The 18369-nt window shown below is 41.4% G+C and overlaps 1 protein-coding gene across 1 annotated transcript in view; it reads left to right on the top strand.

The window, feature by feature from the left end:
• Positions 1-18369, top strand: part of TMTC1 (transmembrane O-mannosyltransferase targeting cadherins 1) — a 144361-nt gene that overhangs the window by 60191 nt on the left and 65801 nt on the right. Inside the window, exon 8 of the mRNA XM_030469098.1 lies at positions 9314-9503. Coding sequence (XP_030324958.1) covers positions 9314-9503 — 190 coding nt within the window. The remainder of the gene's footprint in view (positions 1-9313; positions 9504-18369) is intronic.

An 18369-nucleotide genomic window follows, 5' to 3' on the forward strand; every position in this document is an offset into this window, starting at 1 on the left:
CAGTGACTATTTTTACCATCGGCACTGTGGATTTCATTAGGAGCTTTATGAAGGATGAGTGAGAGCACTGCTGGCTGAGCTCCTCCCTGGCCCCAGCAGCAGCCGTGGCTTCTCTTGCAGTCTAGCAGCACCTGACTGCCCCAAACCTAATTAAGGAAACTTTTGCCAGTAAAAACCAGTATTATTGTTCTGGGGGGGACTCTAAAACTCTGTGGCTAGTCCAGCTCTTCCACTTCTGCTGAGCTTGATCTTAAGCCTCACCACTTTAGCCAATTTACCCAGAAGCCTGTGTATTCCATCCAGAAAACCCATCCCTTCAGCAAGCCTGGATGCCATTATGTGGCTTTCTAATATGTGGAGTTAAGTTTAGCTGGTTGGGTCCTTCACTGCTGATCCAGCACCATCCCCCCTGCCTGATGTTCAGACAAGGGTTCTGACAACAAAAGCTGAGAAGCAGGTTTGTTGCTGAATCCTGCCCAGGTTCCAGTCAAGAGACATGACTGGAGGCAAGGCTGCAACACTGACCCAAAGGCCATCCAGCAAGAGGTTTGTAAGTGTGAGTATTGTGTAAGTATTGAGTAATGTGTAAAGGTGTAAATAGGTTCTGAGTAATGAAGTCAGATTTTGTCAGTTCTCATGATGCTTATAGTGTAAATTAGATGGCAAAGGGTGTGAGAGTGGTGTATGCACCAAGGATTGCACGAAGGAAGGGAGCATATAGAAATTAAGATATAATAAACCAATCTAAGAAGAGACAGGTTCCAAACAAGCCAAGGAGGTGGCTTGCAAAGGGTAATTGAGCTGGGGAGCTCCTTGATGTGGGATGCTGTGGGTGAGCTGAAAGTTTATGCAGGCTCATAGAGAGATTTGCCAAGTTAAAAAAAGAAGTCTAGGCTGCTAAATATGCAGAAACCAAATCCAACTGGGGACATCATGCTAGCTAGAAACTGGAAAAAAGTATCATGTTCTTATCCTGTTCTTACTTGCTTTGCTTGGCATTAACTTTTGGTCCCTACTAGAATGTGTCTGGACAGACCTTTTGTGTGTCCCAGTTTGGCTTTAGAACATGGCTGTATGTTTTGTGTAACCTATCTCCAGTCCTGGACAACACAAAGGTATACCTCAAAATCAACAGCAAATTGCCTCATTCAATCATTGGAAGATAAAAGATGCTGAAATAGTAACAGTTTTTCAGTCCTTCTTTTTTAAAAAATCATCTGTTCAGTATGTTCACTAAAATAGTGTTGTTAAAATGACAAGTGAATGGGGATGCAAATCAGTGCTTTGGAAGTCAGAATATGAATACTTCAGTTCTTGCAAGGTACTGGATTTTCTAGTTTTCCCAAATATCTTAAGACTTCAGTGAGGTAAATGAAAGCTCCCTCAGTAGTTTGCCTGGGTAAGGGTGACCTGAGAAGATGAAAGCTGTGCATTACCCCCTTTCTCAGCAGAGGCAGATATGAAGGTTTTGGGAATCCTACTCATAAGACCTGCCATGAGATCCTGTCCATGCAGGCTGGTGTACATTGCTGCAGAAAGGATGTACCCACCTTAAAGAACACACATTTTCAGTCACTGCAACTTGCAATCTCAAAATCTACCATGGGTAACCTGCTGCAATAGAAAACCCAACCTCAAACATCCGTTACAACATTCTTGCTTGTATTAGATCAAAGTGGAGGGAGAATGAAATTAGAAAGGTTTCAAGCATCACCCAGCTCTAGGTAAACAGCATACTGGAGTGTAGCTTGAGTGTTAGCAGGGCGGTGAGCAGTGGGCTGTCATGCTTCAGACATTTTACACAATGTTGTTTTATTCTGCCATTCTGGAGGGGAAAGAAATAGGAGGCCTCTGAATAAACAGATTGTATTACTAACACTGTGGTAAAAGAAGGGAAAAGTCCATTGTGCAATGTGTCACAAGGTGTGTGAAACACATTAAAACCTATCAGTAATTTCAAACTAAGAAAATGTTTCTTTAACAAACATCTTCAGGAGCTATGTTAATTTCTGTTGGCATTTGCCTTGGGGCATCATTTGGCTGATCACTCTGGACATGAAGCAGACTTATTTGTGTTGTTGCATTAAAGAGTTAGTGCATTTCTATTAAGACTGCCTTGAGATAACATTGTCCTGTCGTTGAACTGCTCTCTCTGTAAGCTGGCTTTCTGTATTTCTTTGCTGTTTCAATCAGGTAAATGAGAATTCAGTGCTACAGAAGCTGAAAAAATGCTTATGCTTTAAAACTGGCACAGTCTCCTTTTCATAAAGATTTGTGAGTCTTTTCTCACAACACATTTAATTATCCCAGTTGTAACTACTGAGAGGCACACAGCAGACCTGTGCTGAAGAAATGGGTCCCTTTGCCAGCCAGTTCTGCCAAGGTAATAGAAGTAAAGTGCAGCAACCACTTTGTTATGGGATTTTCCCTGACCTTAGACTAGGAACTAACATTAAAATGGACCCCTGTGACATATCAGTTCTTAATTAGCCAGGCTTGAACATGCTTCCTTAGTGGAAAAGTTCTGCCTGTTTTGTCAGTGGTTTCTGTCATGTGTCCAAAGATGATACTGAACTTCAGCCATATGTGTACTTTCTGCAGGCATCCAGCATTCAGAGCCCATTCTAGATAAAAGGGAGAACAGTGTAGGTAGAAGTTGCTGTCATGCCCAGGGATGCAATCTATATATTGTAAGTGTATACACATAAGTGTATAATGTATTCTTTATTGCAAGGGAGCTGGGGGTCAGGGGGAAGCTTATTTAGGAGATGGTGCAACAGAGCCAAGGCCATCCTTCAGTGTCAGGTTCCCAGAGGAACCTGTTTTCCCAGGGCTACGTGAAAGATTTCACCAACTCTTTCAGTTAATTTATCTTGGTTTAATGAACAGACCCAGATAGGTAGTGCTGCTCTGGAAGTCATCTTGATTGACACTTTTAGTGGGTCATGGCACTTGCTGCAAGCACAGGTTGCAGAAGCCTTCCCTGCCAAAAGCCTGTGTGCCAAAGCAGAGGCCAGTGACTCTTATGGGCAATGCATTTGGCTTTTCAAAATACTTCCACACAGGAGGGCTAGACTGTGGCTAGTCTTTGAGGCAAAGCAGAGTGCCCAGGACATCCCCTTGGCTCTCACCAGCATGGAGTAGGTAGTGCTCTGGGGTACAATGTTTCCAGAAACATTATCACAGCGGGTTTATGAGCTCTGGTTTTCATTTCCTGAGGACCAGCCACCAGTGTCTCTGCAGCTAGCCAGAGGACTCTCCACCCCCTGCCACCTCTGTGAGCCACTCCTGAAGCACTTGCTCACCAGTGGCTGGTGAGTTTCAGCTGTGTGGCTTCTGGAGCCTGATGCTGGTGGCTGAGGGTGTGTTTGATCATGAAGAATGCTCTCACCCACGGCTTGCTCAGGGTTGTAGAGGGAAAACACTACAAGATCAATCCTGGGTCTTCCAGCATTGAGATTCTGACAGCAGGCTCATGTTTCACTGGGGATTCACAGGCTCTTTGAAAGTCTTTACCCTTTAAGAATCTGGTATTTTTCAGTTTCTTAGCCACAGTGTTGAAACAACTGAGTGTGCCAATCACCAGATCAAAGCTCTTCAGGCTGTGAAGATACAGAGGATAACTTAGTCTACCTTTCCTCCTCTGCCCCTGGTTCACACAAACCCAGCTTCCAGAGGAGTTACCTTGCTATTCATCAAGCTGCAGCTGTCTGCTTATCCATATCTTTGTCTTTCCTACTCCCGTCCTCTACTGACTGGCAGCTCCTTCCCTCTAGATGCAAAAGTTTTGCTGAGAGGGAATCCACAGGCACTTTTTGCAGTTACAAGTGTTTTCTGTCTGGCTGATCTGGATGTTTAATTGGAATTAGTCTGTCTGTTGCTTGTTTGTGTAGTCTTACCCCACCATCACCAAATGTGCTGGATAGACAGAGTGTGATTTTTTTTTTTCTTCTAAGGCTATGAAAAGAAAATGTTTAGGCTGACAATATACAGAGCAAGAAAATAAACTTCTGTGGGTAAGTATGACTGGACTGGCAGCTCCCCAGGGGAAGTGCAAGTACATACAATTTTAAGGCAATATCCTTAAATGCCACCACCTGGTTATAACCACAGCCACATGTGTCCTAGGAGGACATTATTGTGAAGCAGCTCATCAAACACACTTGGATTTAGGGCTTTGTAAAGGATGAAGAGAGCCTTGAGGTGAAATAAGTTCAGCAGTTAATAAAAATGGAAGCTCTTTTCTGTACTAGAAACTTCTCACCCTTACACTGAACTGAAGCCTCCCTGAGTCCCTGGTAGTGCTCTTCTCAGAAGAGTATTAACAAAGTCTGTGATGTCTCAAAGGGCAATGACAATCTTCCTACTTCTGTTTCAGATTGCCCCTTTCTTTGTACACCCCCTTCTTTTCCCTAATACCAGTTAAGTGCATTGTTACCATCTCTCTTCTAGATAGGTCCTTTCCCCCCCCCCCCCCCCCCCAAACCAGAGGAATATTTTGTCTTTCCCTTACTGCACCAGCCACTGCAGGAGCATCTTCCACTTAAGGGTGCATACCTTGCTGGGCCTTTGGAGTAAGGTGGCCCCTTGTGGTTCATCAGGAATGTGATGAGTTGTCCCACAACTGGGTGGGTGGAAGGTCTCATTACTGTGTGCACCTAGAAGGAATAGGGTCACTGGCCCCTAATTTTTCCATGCAGCCTTAGTGGAGTGTAGTATGAGTCTTGTGGTCACTTGTATAGCACAGTTTTGGGGCAATAAAAAAACCCCAAAAAACAACAAAACAAAGCTATAATTGCAGTCCCTGAAAAAAGCTTAAAATGTCCCAAAATCAGAAAGCAAATGAAACTCCTAATACATTTCTATAAATCTGGGGGGTTTTTTTAAGCTGTTTTCACAGTACCAATGTGGTCTGTTTGCCTGGGCTTGGCAGAGGTGAGACTAGAGCTTTTCCAAGCTCACTAGTCTATTACAGCAAAAGATAACAGGCAATCCTTCAAGTATTTTATGTTGCATTGTTTATGGCTTTAAGAAGCACCCCTTGCTTTTATTTTTGCAGGAGAAGCAACCAGCTCAGATAGCTGTTTTCTGCAACAGGTTCTAGACATGACTCATCCTGTATTTATCTCAAACAAAGCAGGCAACAGCAGATTTAAACTAAAAAATTTAAAATTAAACAAAGTGGATTGCCATGACAACACCTGCTACCTACAGGAGGAGCTCTGTTTTTCTGAACATGCCAGAGATGCTGAGAAGTGAAAAGAAATATGTGCTATGTGCTGAAACTTGGATTTACATGTTCAATTTGGAAAAAAAAAATAAAAATCACTGCTGTAATGCAAATGCTGTTAACCACCCTGGGGAAAGAACTGATGGCCAATTAAGAGACAGATCCTTCTAACTACCTCACCAGTAATACTGCTGCCTCCAGTAATACACCAGTATTACTCCAGTAATACTCTGTCTTGCCTGGAATTAACTGATAGAGCACAGGATGTCACAGGCAAGGATTTTTCTCCTTTGGAATTCCAGCAGACATGAACAGCAATAGAGAGTAGATCATTAATTCATAATGTAATTCACTTAGTCAACTAATTAGAAGAAAATACTTTTGTTGCCATTTGCAGGTAGGCCACTGAAATCTAATTAGCTCCTGGTACAATTCCACGATTATTTTGAATCTTTCAAAAATTTGCATATTATTTCCTTGCAGTGTCAGCTTTGGTGAGAAGGCTCTTCAAAAGTTTCTCCTGGCATTTAGCTTTTTCCCTGGGTAGCCCTGTGATATGAGACTCACACATAAGTAAAGGAAGAGCTTGTGCTTTAGAGAACCATAAGTAAAAAGCAGCACTGAATAATCAGTAACTATTATTATCATCCTGTTCTTTTTTCCATTTCTAGTACCTAGAGTGGTGATAGTTTGTAAAGTTTAATTTTATACAGCCATCCAACATGTTCAAGGACATGTTACCAATGCTGAAAGTGCATCCAAACTTTTAATTGAATCAGAGCTTGCCTGAAGGCTTTCTTCCAGCTTAGAAACACCTGCTAAAATCAGGCACTGCCCGCCTGGATCTTGTTTCTGTGTGTGCTGTTGGGATGTGCATGTTCACTGAGAGCCTTTAGGCTTCAAAATGAGAGATCTGTCCAAGGGTTCTCCAGTAGGATATCTGAAGAGGTGAACCATTTGACTGTACATAGGCAGTAATAGCTGTCACAGGCTTTAAACTCGTTCACCACTGTTGGCAGAATACATTTAAGGCACTAATTATTGCTGTCATGGAAGACAGATTGCCCATCTCCTCTGGGACCTGCCTCTGGCAGTGAGCTGGGTGTGTGGCTCCCAAGGAAGATGGAAACTCTACAAGCACAGGAAAAGAGAGACTTGTTTAGAAACATCTCTCAGTCAGTGCATGTCCTGGAGCATGTCTTCTCATATTTAAATGCAGTTGGTCCTAGCCTTCCAGCAGAAATGCATTGACACACACTTCTCTGGCCACCCTGAATTCTTCTTACAATTTGTTAAACTGGCTCAAGTTTGTCATGTGTTTTCAAATTGTGTTTATTCTGTGCTGCCTAATTATTCATCAGCTCTTGCCTTATCAGAGAAGACGCAGAAAGCCAACTTGTCCATCTTTAAAGGCAGTGCTGCAATTTGCAAAGATCCCTAGTGTCACAGAATCCTAGAGTCGTTTTGGTTGGAAAATACCTTTAAGATTATGAAGTCCAACCAGTAGCCTAACTCTGCCAAGTCCAGTGCTAACTATGTTCCTCAGCACCACATCTGTACGTCTTTTCAATGCCTCCCAGGGATGATGATTAAACCATCACCCTGGGCAGATATTCCAATGTTTAATAACCCTTTCAGTGAAGAAGTTTCTTCTGATATCTAATCTAAATCTCCCCTGGCACCTCGTTCCTTCCTACCCAGCAGCCCAGTCTGAGTAAGCGAGGGAGGGTTTCTGGGATGCCTCATGTTTGCATCCACACTGCCATGAATCCTGTGGATGCTTATTGAAAATGTTAATGTGCCAGACCTTAAAAAGGACACTCCCTCCAAAAACTGGGCTCACCTAAGGCATCAAATGCAAAACAAGCTCAATGCTTCTGAAAATCCTCTCTAATATACACACTTGTGACAAATTATACAGCATGACATTATTCAGATTGACATAAATGGACCTGCTTTTTCTTTTAAAAGATAAAGCTAGAAATTTATCTGTTTGGCTTTTTAGTAAGCATCTGCAAATAAGTGCTGGTAACATTTTCTGCATTGATGTTACATTGAGGCTGGTACAGAAATCTGTTTTGTATTCTGGCTGAGCAGAGATGGGGCCAGGCCACACGTAATGCCACGAGTGAGTACGTTGGCATGATTAAGCTCCACCAGATCTTGCTTTGCTGTGTTTCCCTGTGTTTCCTTTTCCCTAGGAAAGATTGGCTTGGTGACTAGAAAAGACATACTTGTTTCTTTAGAAATGGTGACCAGTGAAAATTGTAAGAAAGGTCTGAGGAAAATTAGATTATGCTTTTGAGAGATGCATTTTTAAACAGAAGCTGGCTTTTTAATCCCTGCCTCTGTTAAGAGAGAAGATAGGTTTTCTCTCATTTTTCACCTTCTTTCCCTACATCAGAGTGGGGAGGGGGAGGAAAATGGAGGGATGAAAGAGAATTGTACCAAATGGCTGAAGTCCTATAAATGTGGGAATATTCCATTTTCCATCAGTACTGGGAGCTTAGAAGGATATATGGGGAATGTGCCTTTTCCATAGTATACAATGAAACATTATTCTGGCTATGTAAACCTCCCAGCTTTTGGGTTGCTGTGCTGCTGGAGATGTTTGCTTTTTGGATGAGAACAGAAACTGATATCCTAACTGACTGTGGTTATTTAAAAATGTTTAAACAAAAACTTAGTCTTGTTTTCCTTAGTCCTTGTGACCCATCTGGGAACTTCTATTCCTGCCTGCCTGGAGTCACATTTAGCTTCAGTGTCTTACCCCTTCTACCCCCTTAATCAGTGTCATACCCCTTGTATATGATACAAGATACAACCTTCTAAGTGCTTTTGTAAGGGGCTGCATTATGCATGTTTCAAACTGGCAAGTGAAACAAACTTCTTGTCTACATGGCTATACATCTCTTGGAGGTCCTTTGTCACTTTTTTAATAAACCTGGTAAGGTACCATGGCAACTGGGTGTGAGAGAAACAGCCCAAGCAGGCTCAGATGGAAGAAATTCTCTGCAGGATAGAATATAATTTCATTTCTTTTTTAGTATTTGCTGTCTTATATGTGGATTTTTTCCATTTGTGAACAACGAAAGGTTTACTAAGGGTGCTGAAATTGGGTTTGGTTGACTTTGGTATTGGCAGAATAATCTTCAGCCTCTTGCATACAAAATATTTGAACTTTTGTAAATATGGTTTGAGGGGCAAGTATGTGCCAAACAGCAAAAGGTTGGGGTTGGCAGATAGGGTGTGTTGGTTTTGTTCTAATTATTCTTATGTTCTTTTCATTATTTTTCTTGTTCTCTTCAGGCCAGTCATGATGATCTTGTTTAGTCTTCTTGAAGCCCTGCACACTTCCCAGAGGGCAGCATGGTCCCCATTTCTGCTGCCTGTTAGTTTCCTCTCTATTGAGAAAACTAAAAAATGAGGATTGCAATAACTCAAGGGGTTCTATAATTGTCCAACACTTCTGTGGCACACTCCCCAGCCTCAATAATCTGTGATGGGACCAGCCAAGAATTGCCCTGTTCCTCCTTCTGTATTTTCTTTCCATGTGAGAACAGTCAGAGCTCTGACTTTAGTTCCTCAATATGGTGCACATAGTAGGATTCCTCAATTATAAGTTAAACTCAGCTAGAGGTATATTTTGAATTGCAGGAGTGATGCAGTGAACTGTGAAGCAGTTCCATATATGTATGTACCTGCTTAGTTGTGATTCATGTATTGTTGAAGCTGGTAGAAAGTCACTTCAAAAATGTAGGATTTGGATGAGAGGTGAAGATTTCATAGTTTTCCAAAGGCTGGTGCATAGAAACTACATAAATATTTCTGTTAATAAATATTAAATATTTAATAACATTAATATAATATATTATATATTATATATATAATATAATAAAGATTAAGTTATTTCTTTAAATGACACGTTGAACTGCCTCTCACCTATGTTAGCATTTCTATATTGACAATGACAAATTGTATTGCCTATGTGTACAGAGCTACTTATTTTTTCCCTCCTCCCGTACAGTAAGTGGTAATTGTCCAAGGAAAAAGTATTTATTAAGTTCCTGTTTTCTTTTGCAGGTTTCTCACTTATTCCTACCTTCTGGCCTTCAACGCATGGCTTCTGCTGGCACCCATCACCCTGTGCTATGACTGGCAGGTTGGCAGCATCCCTTTGATCGAGTCACTCTGGGATGTCAGGAACTTAGCCACAGTGTTCCTGGTGCTGGTGATGGCATTAATCAGCCTGCACTGCATAGCTGCATTCAAGGTAACACCTAAAGACATGCAATACAACATTTAAAAAAAAAAATATTTTATTTCCTAATCTTCAAATGGAGGGTCAGTAAGCTAATGTTTTCTCTCAAATGCATCAGATGAAGGTGGAAAAAATCACACCACTACATAACTAAAGCAGGCAAGCTTAACAAGTGAAAATGTCCCTCTAATTGAGTATCTCAGTCCCTAATTGGCCTGATTTGAGGGCAGAACTTGGCCTAGAGTCCTGCATTCAATTTCTGTTAATGATCCAAACCCCACTGAAGTTGTTAAGTGTCTCTGCCTCTCCTGTAGTCATTAGGCTCTTTATCACTTGTTTCAAACAGGATTAGGAACTGTCATCTGCAGGGCCATTTAGAGATGAAATCAATTATTGCATTCCTACATTTGCTATGCTTCTGGAACCTAAATGTTGGGTGCATCTTGATGAGATGATTTCCCATCAACAGTTTGAGACTGACAAGTTATTAATTTAGTTTATACTTTGACAGGTGCTGTGTGAGAAATATGGGAAAATACCTTATGAATAGTTCTACATGCTGGCTGTACAACATCTTGTATTCCTCCTGCTTTCATTACTCATTGCTAGAGATACTCAGAAGTCTTTGTATGAGACCTAATCCTGTTCCCAGGGAAGTTAATGATAAACTTCTCATTAGCTCAGTACTGAATGATTCTGAACCATCTTACCCTGTGCTCTTTAAATTTTCAGTTGTTTTTTATTTCTTCTGTTGTCGGGATTGATATGATGTGTAAAATTAATGTTGTTGATTTGCTGGGAAAAAAACATCTTTCAAGATTATCTAAAGCCATCTTATGTTACTTTATTTTGGATAAAATAATAATCAAGGAGGACTGCTTTGGTAACTGATTTGTTTGTCTTCTGTCAAAGTGCAAAATGAAATATTTCAAGAGACTTTGTGCATTGAATGTCTTGATTTTATCGTATTTTTCTTCCTTCTGTTATTGTGGTTTGGTGGGGTTTTGTGTTTTTTTGTTTTTTGTTTTTTTTTTAAAGGCAAAACAATTTAGTCTCGATTTATGAATACCACTGCCTGATTTGAAACTGCCACTTCTGGGTTTTTTGTGAGAATAATTCACTGCTTTGCTCATAGCCATGTTGCAATAAGCAGCATGAATTCCACTCTCTAGGCATCTACTTACTGGATACTTTGAAATTAATCTTGTAGATTCCTTTGTGTTTGTCCTTGAAAACCCCAAACACGGAATAAATTGTTTCTGAAGTGTTATGCTTTTGTGTCTAACCTAAGTAAAATAAGAATCATCATCTAGTCTTGACAAAGTGCTTTAGTCTAACCCAGACTTAATCAAAGTGCTCACACCCTCTCAGCAAACCCACTGGGACCATGGAACTGGTAGTGGTTTCTGGGTGTCAGCTTGGACATGCTTCCCCCAGCCCTAGGTATTATTAGAGGTAGCTAAAATGTTCTGCTTTTCAGAATATTCTAGATTTCTGAAGCTATTTTTTATTTTTAATGGCTCTCATAACAACCCAATTCTGATACTGCTATTAAGTGGTATGAAGATGGTTGTGTTGTGCCAATTAGTCTGAGTTATTGAGGAAAGCAAACAGTAGGAAGAGGCACATTTCCTGGAAATTAATTATCCTGTTTGGCTTTGGACGTTCTCAGGAGTATGTTCTACAGTGAGGAAAGGGAAGATCAGGACACATGAACTGCAGGCACAGTCCATTACATTAGGCTCTTAAAAAAGCTTCTTTCCAAATGTAATGGCAGTGGCCTTTCATACAGTGTTGCTCCCCCCCCAGGAAAGCCCATCCTCAGTCAAGCCTCACACGAGCTATTTCTCAGTATTTTGCAGCTCGTAGGCTGCATGAGAGACATCTGTCAGTTTTTCACAGATCATAAAGTGTAAGATGTTGTGCTTTCTTTTTGAAACCAACACACAAAATTGTCTTAGCTTCCATTTTTCTCTCTTTTTTGATTGCAAAGTCTAACCTGGAAGCAAGCAATAGCTTGCAGTTTTCAAAGGAATGGTTTAAGAGGGAATAGTCATGCAGTTTGCATGCCTTTCATTTGAGCATGTAGGTGGGCAAGGGTAAGAGAGCACAAAATCTTGTATTCGTTCTCATTGGCTTTCCTTTCTGTGGCATGGAGAATGGAAGTGCTGGAAATTATTTTGGCAGAAGTGAAGATATTTCTGCAGTGAATGCTGCACTGATTATCAGTGGCAAGAGGCAACACATGTGTGTTTACAAAACAAGTTCACAGGAGACTCCCAGAATTATGTGGACTGTTGCTGGAGAGCACATGTATTGGATTTCTGCCTTTGTTGCCACTGAATTTTAAACAGGGCTAATTTACTGTTGATGTTTGTGATTAGGGTAGTAATGTTGGCATGAATGCATAGTGCTGATAAAGGACAGTTATGGCATGAAGCTTTCTTGTTGCATTTCATTTTGTGAATATTATACCTCAGAAGGAGAAGAAAGAGTGATTTGCTTGGAACATCTCTGTTACCAGATAGGGGTTTTTTATGCTGAAAACTGCAGAAACAGAGAAGCAAGCTCTCTAGTTTGTTATTGCTTGGAGAGAGAAGCCTCCCTTCTTGTCTTTATGTGCTTTTGCTGCTGTTCTCGTTTCTCACATTATGAGGAAGTGATTTGAAAAATTCCTTTGTTAGTTCCTTGTGTATACCTTTAATTCACTGTGTTATTTCATGTGCATAGTGCTAATCCCTCTTGCATTGGCCAAAGAGCTCCTCTGAGCAGCTCCTCAAGAAGGACCTGTTTCTCTGCACAGTGTTTGGGTGCACAGCCATGCTCATCTCTTGCTGCAGCCAACACTGTCAGGTGTGACAATTAATGTCTGCCTTCAGCAGGCCTGATGGGAGTCAAGAAAAGGTCTTCTGCTTGGCATACCTCCCACTGTGGGAGTAAAGAACCTTTCTGTCATCCCCGGCCAAGATTTTTTCACAGTGACAGTAATGTGGCAAAGTTGCAGTCCACCATTCAGCAGCTCTTAGAAACCTTTTGACATTTGATTTTTCACCATGCAGATGCCCAGCATGCTCTGCACATTGGTGTCTCTTGGGCCTTTCTAGCCAGGACACCAGGAGTCACTGGCAGGTCTTGAAATCCTCAGGTTCTGCTCATCTCTGTTGCAGTGAACTTCCTCACCCAGTCTGGTTGGGTTGGCTGGGAATGAGACAAAGCTCTGGTATAATATTGCAAAGACAGCCACAGCTGTGAGAAATGGAGATGGGCTTCCAGCTTTGGGACTAGGTAGATTGCAAAGGCATCAGTGAAATGGATGAAGCACTCTTTTTTTTGCATACCAAACAAGCCAGTTACAAGGCCAGAGAAATAACCTGTCTGATGCTTCAAATAGCCACTAGCATCTCCAAGGGCCCAAAGTGCTGCTTTTCCATGCTGGAAGAAACAATGAGCACCTGGTGAACTAGAGAGAGGACAACCGTTCTTGGCATGTAGTCAGGATGACAGTCATTTCTTTGACATGTCATAATAATTCAATGAGCATGAATGGAAAATCCTTCAGATGTTTGAAATGCCTCTCTGCGTGGCATGTTTAGGTCACTGCTTAATTAGCAGTTTGATTAAACTGCAGCTTTAACTCCTGGACTTGTAGCTGTGAATGTATGTGCAGAACACATGGTGGGTCATATTCCATTTTCCATGTGGTGCCTGATACATGGAGGGCTGGAAGCAGGAAAACTCTTGTGTGTGCAGTGGGGAAATTCAGAGCAAGGTGATCTGTAAAACTAATTTGAAACAGTAGCTTTTGTACCTGACCAGTCTGGGGGAATTCATCCCACCTCATATTGCCTGGCCCTTGATTTGCATTTATACTCACAACCAGCGCTGTGGAGGTACCTTATGGTGGTTCTTAGCAACTTCTACTTGTTCAGGGGGAACACATCATGATAAACAGAATTTGCTCATGTCTGAGGGAGTGCTGCTTATATTTCACATCAATTTAAAGAAATAATCTCTAATGTCCTCTAGGATGTCCTCTAGAACGTGCTTTGCTGCTGTGTGTCACACGGCTACATATGGTTCAGGAGGTTTAGACTTGATATGAAGAAGAATTTCTTTACTGAGAGAGTACTTAGGTGTTAGAGTGACTGCCCAGAGAGGTGCCGAAATCACCATCCCTGGAAGTATTAAAAAAACATGTAGATGTGACACTTCAGGACATGCTCCAGTGGGTGATACAGATATTGTTATAGATATTTTATTAGGGGGGATGTTGGCAGTCGGATGCAGTGATCTTAGAGGTCTTTTCCAACTGTGACACTTCTGTGACTCTGTGAAATTGTGATGATTTTCAGGTTATATTCTTTACATGCAACTGAGATATGTATTATTATCCTGTTCTTTCATATACTTCAGTTGTTTGGTTTTACTTTAGGTCTAATTTTAAAGTACTGCTGCCTCTACATTTCTCTGCATTCTGCTTCTTAGCCAAGACAAGGCATTTTATACCGAATTATTATGACTTTAGTTTGTGCTGTAATTGGCATCATATTGGCATTTATCTGGTGGTTTATTTGTATGAATATCATCTTAGCATATTCCTCAGTAACTGCAGACTTTATTTCTTAGCTGGCAGTGTTTAGTACTATCAAGGAGAGGAAGGCATTTACATCTTCTGTTTGTGTGCATGTTTCTCTCATTTCTGCTGCATTCATTATGTGTATTCTGCCATGCTATTTACTTTACCCTACACTCCTGAGACCTTTGCCTCGTTTCCCAGGTTTGGCATTTCATTAATAAATCATAGCTTACGGACCTTTCTGGGGAACAGTTGCCTTTTACAATATTCAACAGTAGCACCAGCATAGTTAGAAAGCAAAATTCATATGCCACAACACTTCCAGAACAATACCTGCTTCAAAGGCAGGGCAAGGTGAATAAAGCTATTTATCCATGGAGTCTAACTGACGAGCTGGAAACCACAGTTATTTTCATAAAAGGCCCATTTAAAATAAACCCTGTTTTCATTTTCCTGAGGGCCCACTTGAATTCCTTCCACAGAGAGAGGTCAGGACTGAGGTTCTTAATCCTTAGCAGCGCGGTTTTTCTATGCTGCTTCTGTTGTTAATGTTGCTGCGGGGAGAGAGTAATAAGCCAGAAAGACTTAGGTCATTTTAATAGGGCAGGTAGTTCTGCCATTTTCAGCATATTAACACCAAATTACTCTATTTTCAAAGACACTCTTTCTGTTTCTACCATATTCTTCTTCTGAATTGAGTCAATATTTCAAGGCCCACTCAGAGCTGAAAGGTTTTGGAGTAGCACAATAACAAGGGTGAGTAGGAGAGGGTAGGTGGAATGAGGACCAAGAAATTTACAGCTGAGGGATATAATGATGCTCATTGTGGCTTCTTGGTCTTAGTTAAACACTAGGGTGCCAAACTATGGTGTGATTTTTTTTGTTAGGATCCTCTTGTTATGTGTTACCTCTCAAGAGCCCCTATACTCAGCCCTGGTGAGGCCACACCTCGAGTACTGTGTCCAATTCTGGGCCCCTCAGTTTAGGAAGGATATCGAGGTCCTGGAGCAGGTCCAAAGGAGGGCAACCAGGCTGGTGAAAGGACTCAAGCACAGACCCTATGAGGAGAGGCTGAGGGAGCTGGGGCTGTTCAGCCTAAAGAAGAGGCGGCTCAGAAGAGACCTCATCACTGTCTACAACTCCCTGAAAGGAGGGTGTAACCGGGTGGACGTTGGTCTCTTTTGCCAGACGACTTTTAACAAGACAAGAGGGCATGGTCTTAAGTTGTGCCAGGGGAAGTTTAGGTTGGATATTAGAAAGAATTTCTTTACCAAGAGGGTGATCAGACATTGGAATGGGCTGCCCAGGGAAGTAGTGGATTCTCCGTCCCTGGAGATATTTAAAAAGAGACTGGATGTGGCACTCAGTGCCATGGTCTGGGAACTGCAATGGTGGTTCAAGGGTTGGACTCGATGATCTCTGAGGTCCCTTCCAACCCAGCCAATTCTATGATTCTATGATAAGAGCGAACTCACCGTGAACAAAGTTGCCTTTACAAAAATCATGCTTTTACATACTGCAAACAGTGTGTGTACATTTAAATTTTACCCGTTTTTTTTTTCCCTACACATAGTGAAGCAGCCTGCAGTCACAGTATGAAATGGAAAAGGGAAAAACAACCTCAAGGTCAAAAGCATTAATTTAACTCCTGGAGCAATATGTTGACTTTCCTATTTCTTTTTGGAAAGTTCCATTTCTCTTTCAAAGACACGTGTTCTCCTGCATCCTGCTCAAATCAGCTCGTCAAGTGGAATTAGAGGTTGCAGAGATTAAGGACTGGGAAAATGAGTTCATGCCTCCAGGGAATTTTAGAAACCTGGGCAAAAAAGACCTTAAACACAACCGAATGGATGGGTACCTAAGGTCTATAGTGAAAAAAGAGAAGTAGTAGATATCAAAATTTTACTTTAAGATACTGTAATGAAAAGTGAAATATTGGTAGAGTATGCTTCTGTGCCCTGCTGTGGGTTATGGGATTGGGAAAGGATATTTTCTCTTTCATTCTGTAATTGAAAGTCAGATTTCCAGAGCTATTGAGCATCCACGGTACCTATTGATGTAAATATAGGCACTTTCAGCATTTCTGAAAAACAGGCTTTTTTGGCTAACCAAGATATGCTTTCTTCTGGAAATGGAAAGCAAACAGTCTCATTAGGGTGGTCTGAGATACGTGCCAAAGTTTTCTCTTCAGATAATCCTGGGTTTTGAAACCAAACATATTTTCAAGTGTTTTGATTCAATTTCTGGCTGGTGTATATTTGCCTGTACATCAGTTCCTGAACAGGTGGTGCTGCTGGTGAGCTGGAAAGTAGTTTTTGTGGTTGTCAAATGCTCCAAATAGGATTGACATGTCAGGTGGTTAATAAGCAGTCAGAAGTGATGATCAAAATAGCCCTGAAAATCTCCATGGTTTTGGACTATCTCTAGAGTATAAATTTTGCTTATTTCTAGTCAGTAGTAACTGTGGGTGAATTTATCAGAACTAGATGATCACCAATGAAAACAGAGTTATTTTAGGAAGACAGTGAGTTGCTAAGCCTGGCATTCAAGCAGCTGGCACTACTGAAGATGCTGAATTTTAATTTTTTTCTCTAGTGAGATGAAGGAATAAAACTCCTGAGAAATTGTAGTGATTACAGAATTTGTGTGTCTTTTTGTAGGAGCAAGCTGATTAAATCTTAGTTTGAGCCAGGTTTGAATCTGAGCAGTTGCCTCTTGTCACCAAATGTTTGAGTTTTCCAGTCCATCTGTTGACACTTGGCTTTTGGCACCGTTTGCTCAGAAGTGGTGGCACAGGCAGCAGGGTGAAGTAGCCACAGCTCCAGGGTGCCCTCCTGTTTGACTACAGAAGATAGAGATGTATGTGTCCCACCCTGGTTTTGGATGGAGACCTGAAGGAGACCATGCTGATGATACATGTAGTATGGTAAAGCTGTGCCATGACCCATCCGTGCCTGCACCAGTGAGGAGGGACTTGGGACCACCCAGCACTTCCTTCTGCAAACTTCATGTCGACAGATTTTTTTCCTGTGAAGAAATTAATCCCTAGGGTTGATTCCTAGTTATCCTAACTTTGCTTTTATCACCTAATTTGTAAATGCAGAGTGAATTTGATACGCTTCTGCATTGTCCTTTTTCTCTTTCATGCTGTACATTAGAATTGCAAGAGCAGAGGTTTGCAGATCCTGACCTCTTGCCAGGTGAGATGTTGTCAGTGAGCAGTCATGTTGCCAAGGTGCTGGAAACTTCATGATTGACTGATAAAACAGGAACATATGAATTAAGTTTGTGTGCCATCCACACTAAGTGCCTCCACAAATGGATGTTAGGAGTAAACTGAGGAAGTATAATCCTCTGTCTGTGCTCTACAGACTGTCATGTAGCTTCTTTGAATCTCTGTGTTTCTTTTGATGGATAATGCACTTATCTCCCAGGCCTGCAATCATTTGAAAATGTATAATAGGAGTCATTGCTTTTATACAGCCTTGCACTACCCACTTTCCTGGAAAGCAGCTTTTCTGAACTTACAGTCAGAAGTTCCAAACATTGCACTTGCTGCAGTGGACCATCCAGAACTCTGTGGCAGAGGATGATTTATGCTTTTTATAGAAAGCAAGTCTTTGCCCCATGGGGCTGCTGTTTCTAAATGGTGGAAAGCTTACACTTGCCTCAGTCTCAGAATAAAGTGCTGGAGGAAGAAATGAAACCTATTTGCCACCTCTCCATCAAACAGGCAAGCATGTATAAACACCTTCAGAAATATTCCAAGGCAGGACAGGATGGAATTTACTTGTACTTGTTTGCCCAGATGCCATCTGCCCTGAGGTGTAACTTTGTCCAGCTGTGAGGAAGGTTGTCCTCATAGTTCCAGCTTCCAACACCTCAGCCCTTGGAGGTGGCCAGGAGATGTGAACATAAGTCCTGCCATACATTAAGTGTGAGACTTAATGGATCTGGCACCTCAGACAATGCTTTCTCAGTGGTAGAAATAGAGAATTTACACTGGGCTTATACAAGTCCAGAGTTTGACAGATATGTCAAAATAATTTGCATACTTCCTGCACCTGTAAGTTTGTGGGCTTTGGCTTGTAGAAGATTTGTGATTTAATGGTAATCAGCAAATCTTTATTTGTGGCTCAGGAATATGGAAAATGGAAAGAACTTTCAGTTGCAAACACAACTTTCTTCCTTTTCCCCTAAATTGCCAAGGAAGCAGTTTTTGAGATTTATTGCTGTGTTGATGGGGTTTAGCCATGGAGTGTTTCTTTGCTATTTTCTATGAGATAGGGTGACAATTTTTGC

This window comes from Calypte anna, chromosome 1, assembly GCF_003957555.1.
Source record: "Calypte anna isolate BGI_N300 chromosome 1, bCalAnn1_v1.p, whole genome shotgun sequence".
NCBI classification, from domain to species: Eukaryota; Metazoa; Chordata; class Aves; order Apodiformes; family Trochilidae; genus Calypte; species Calypte anna.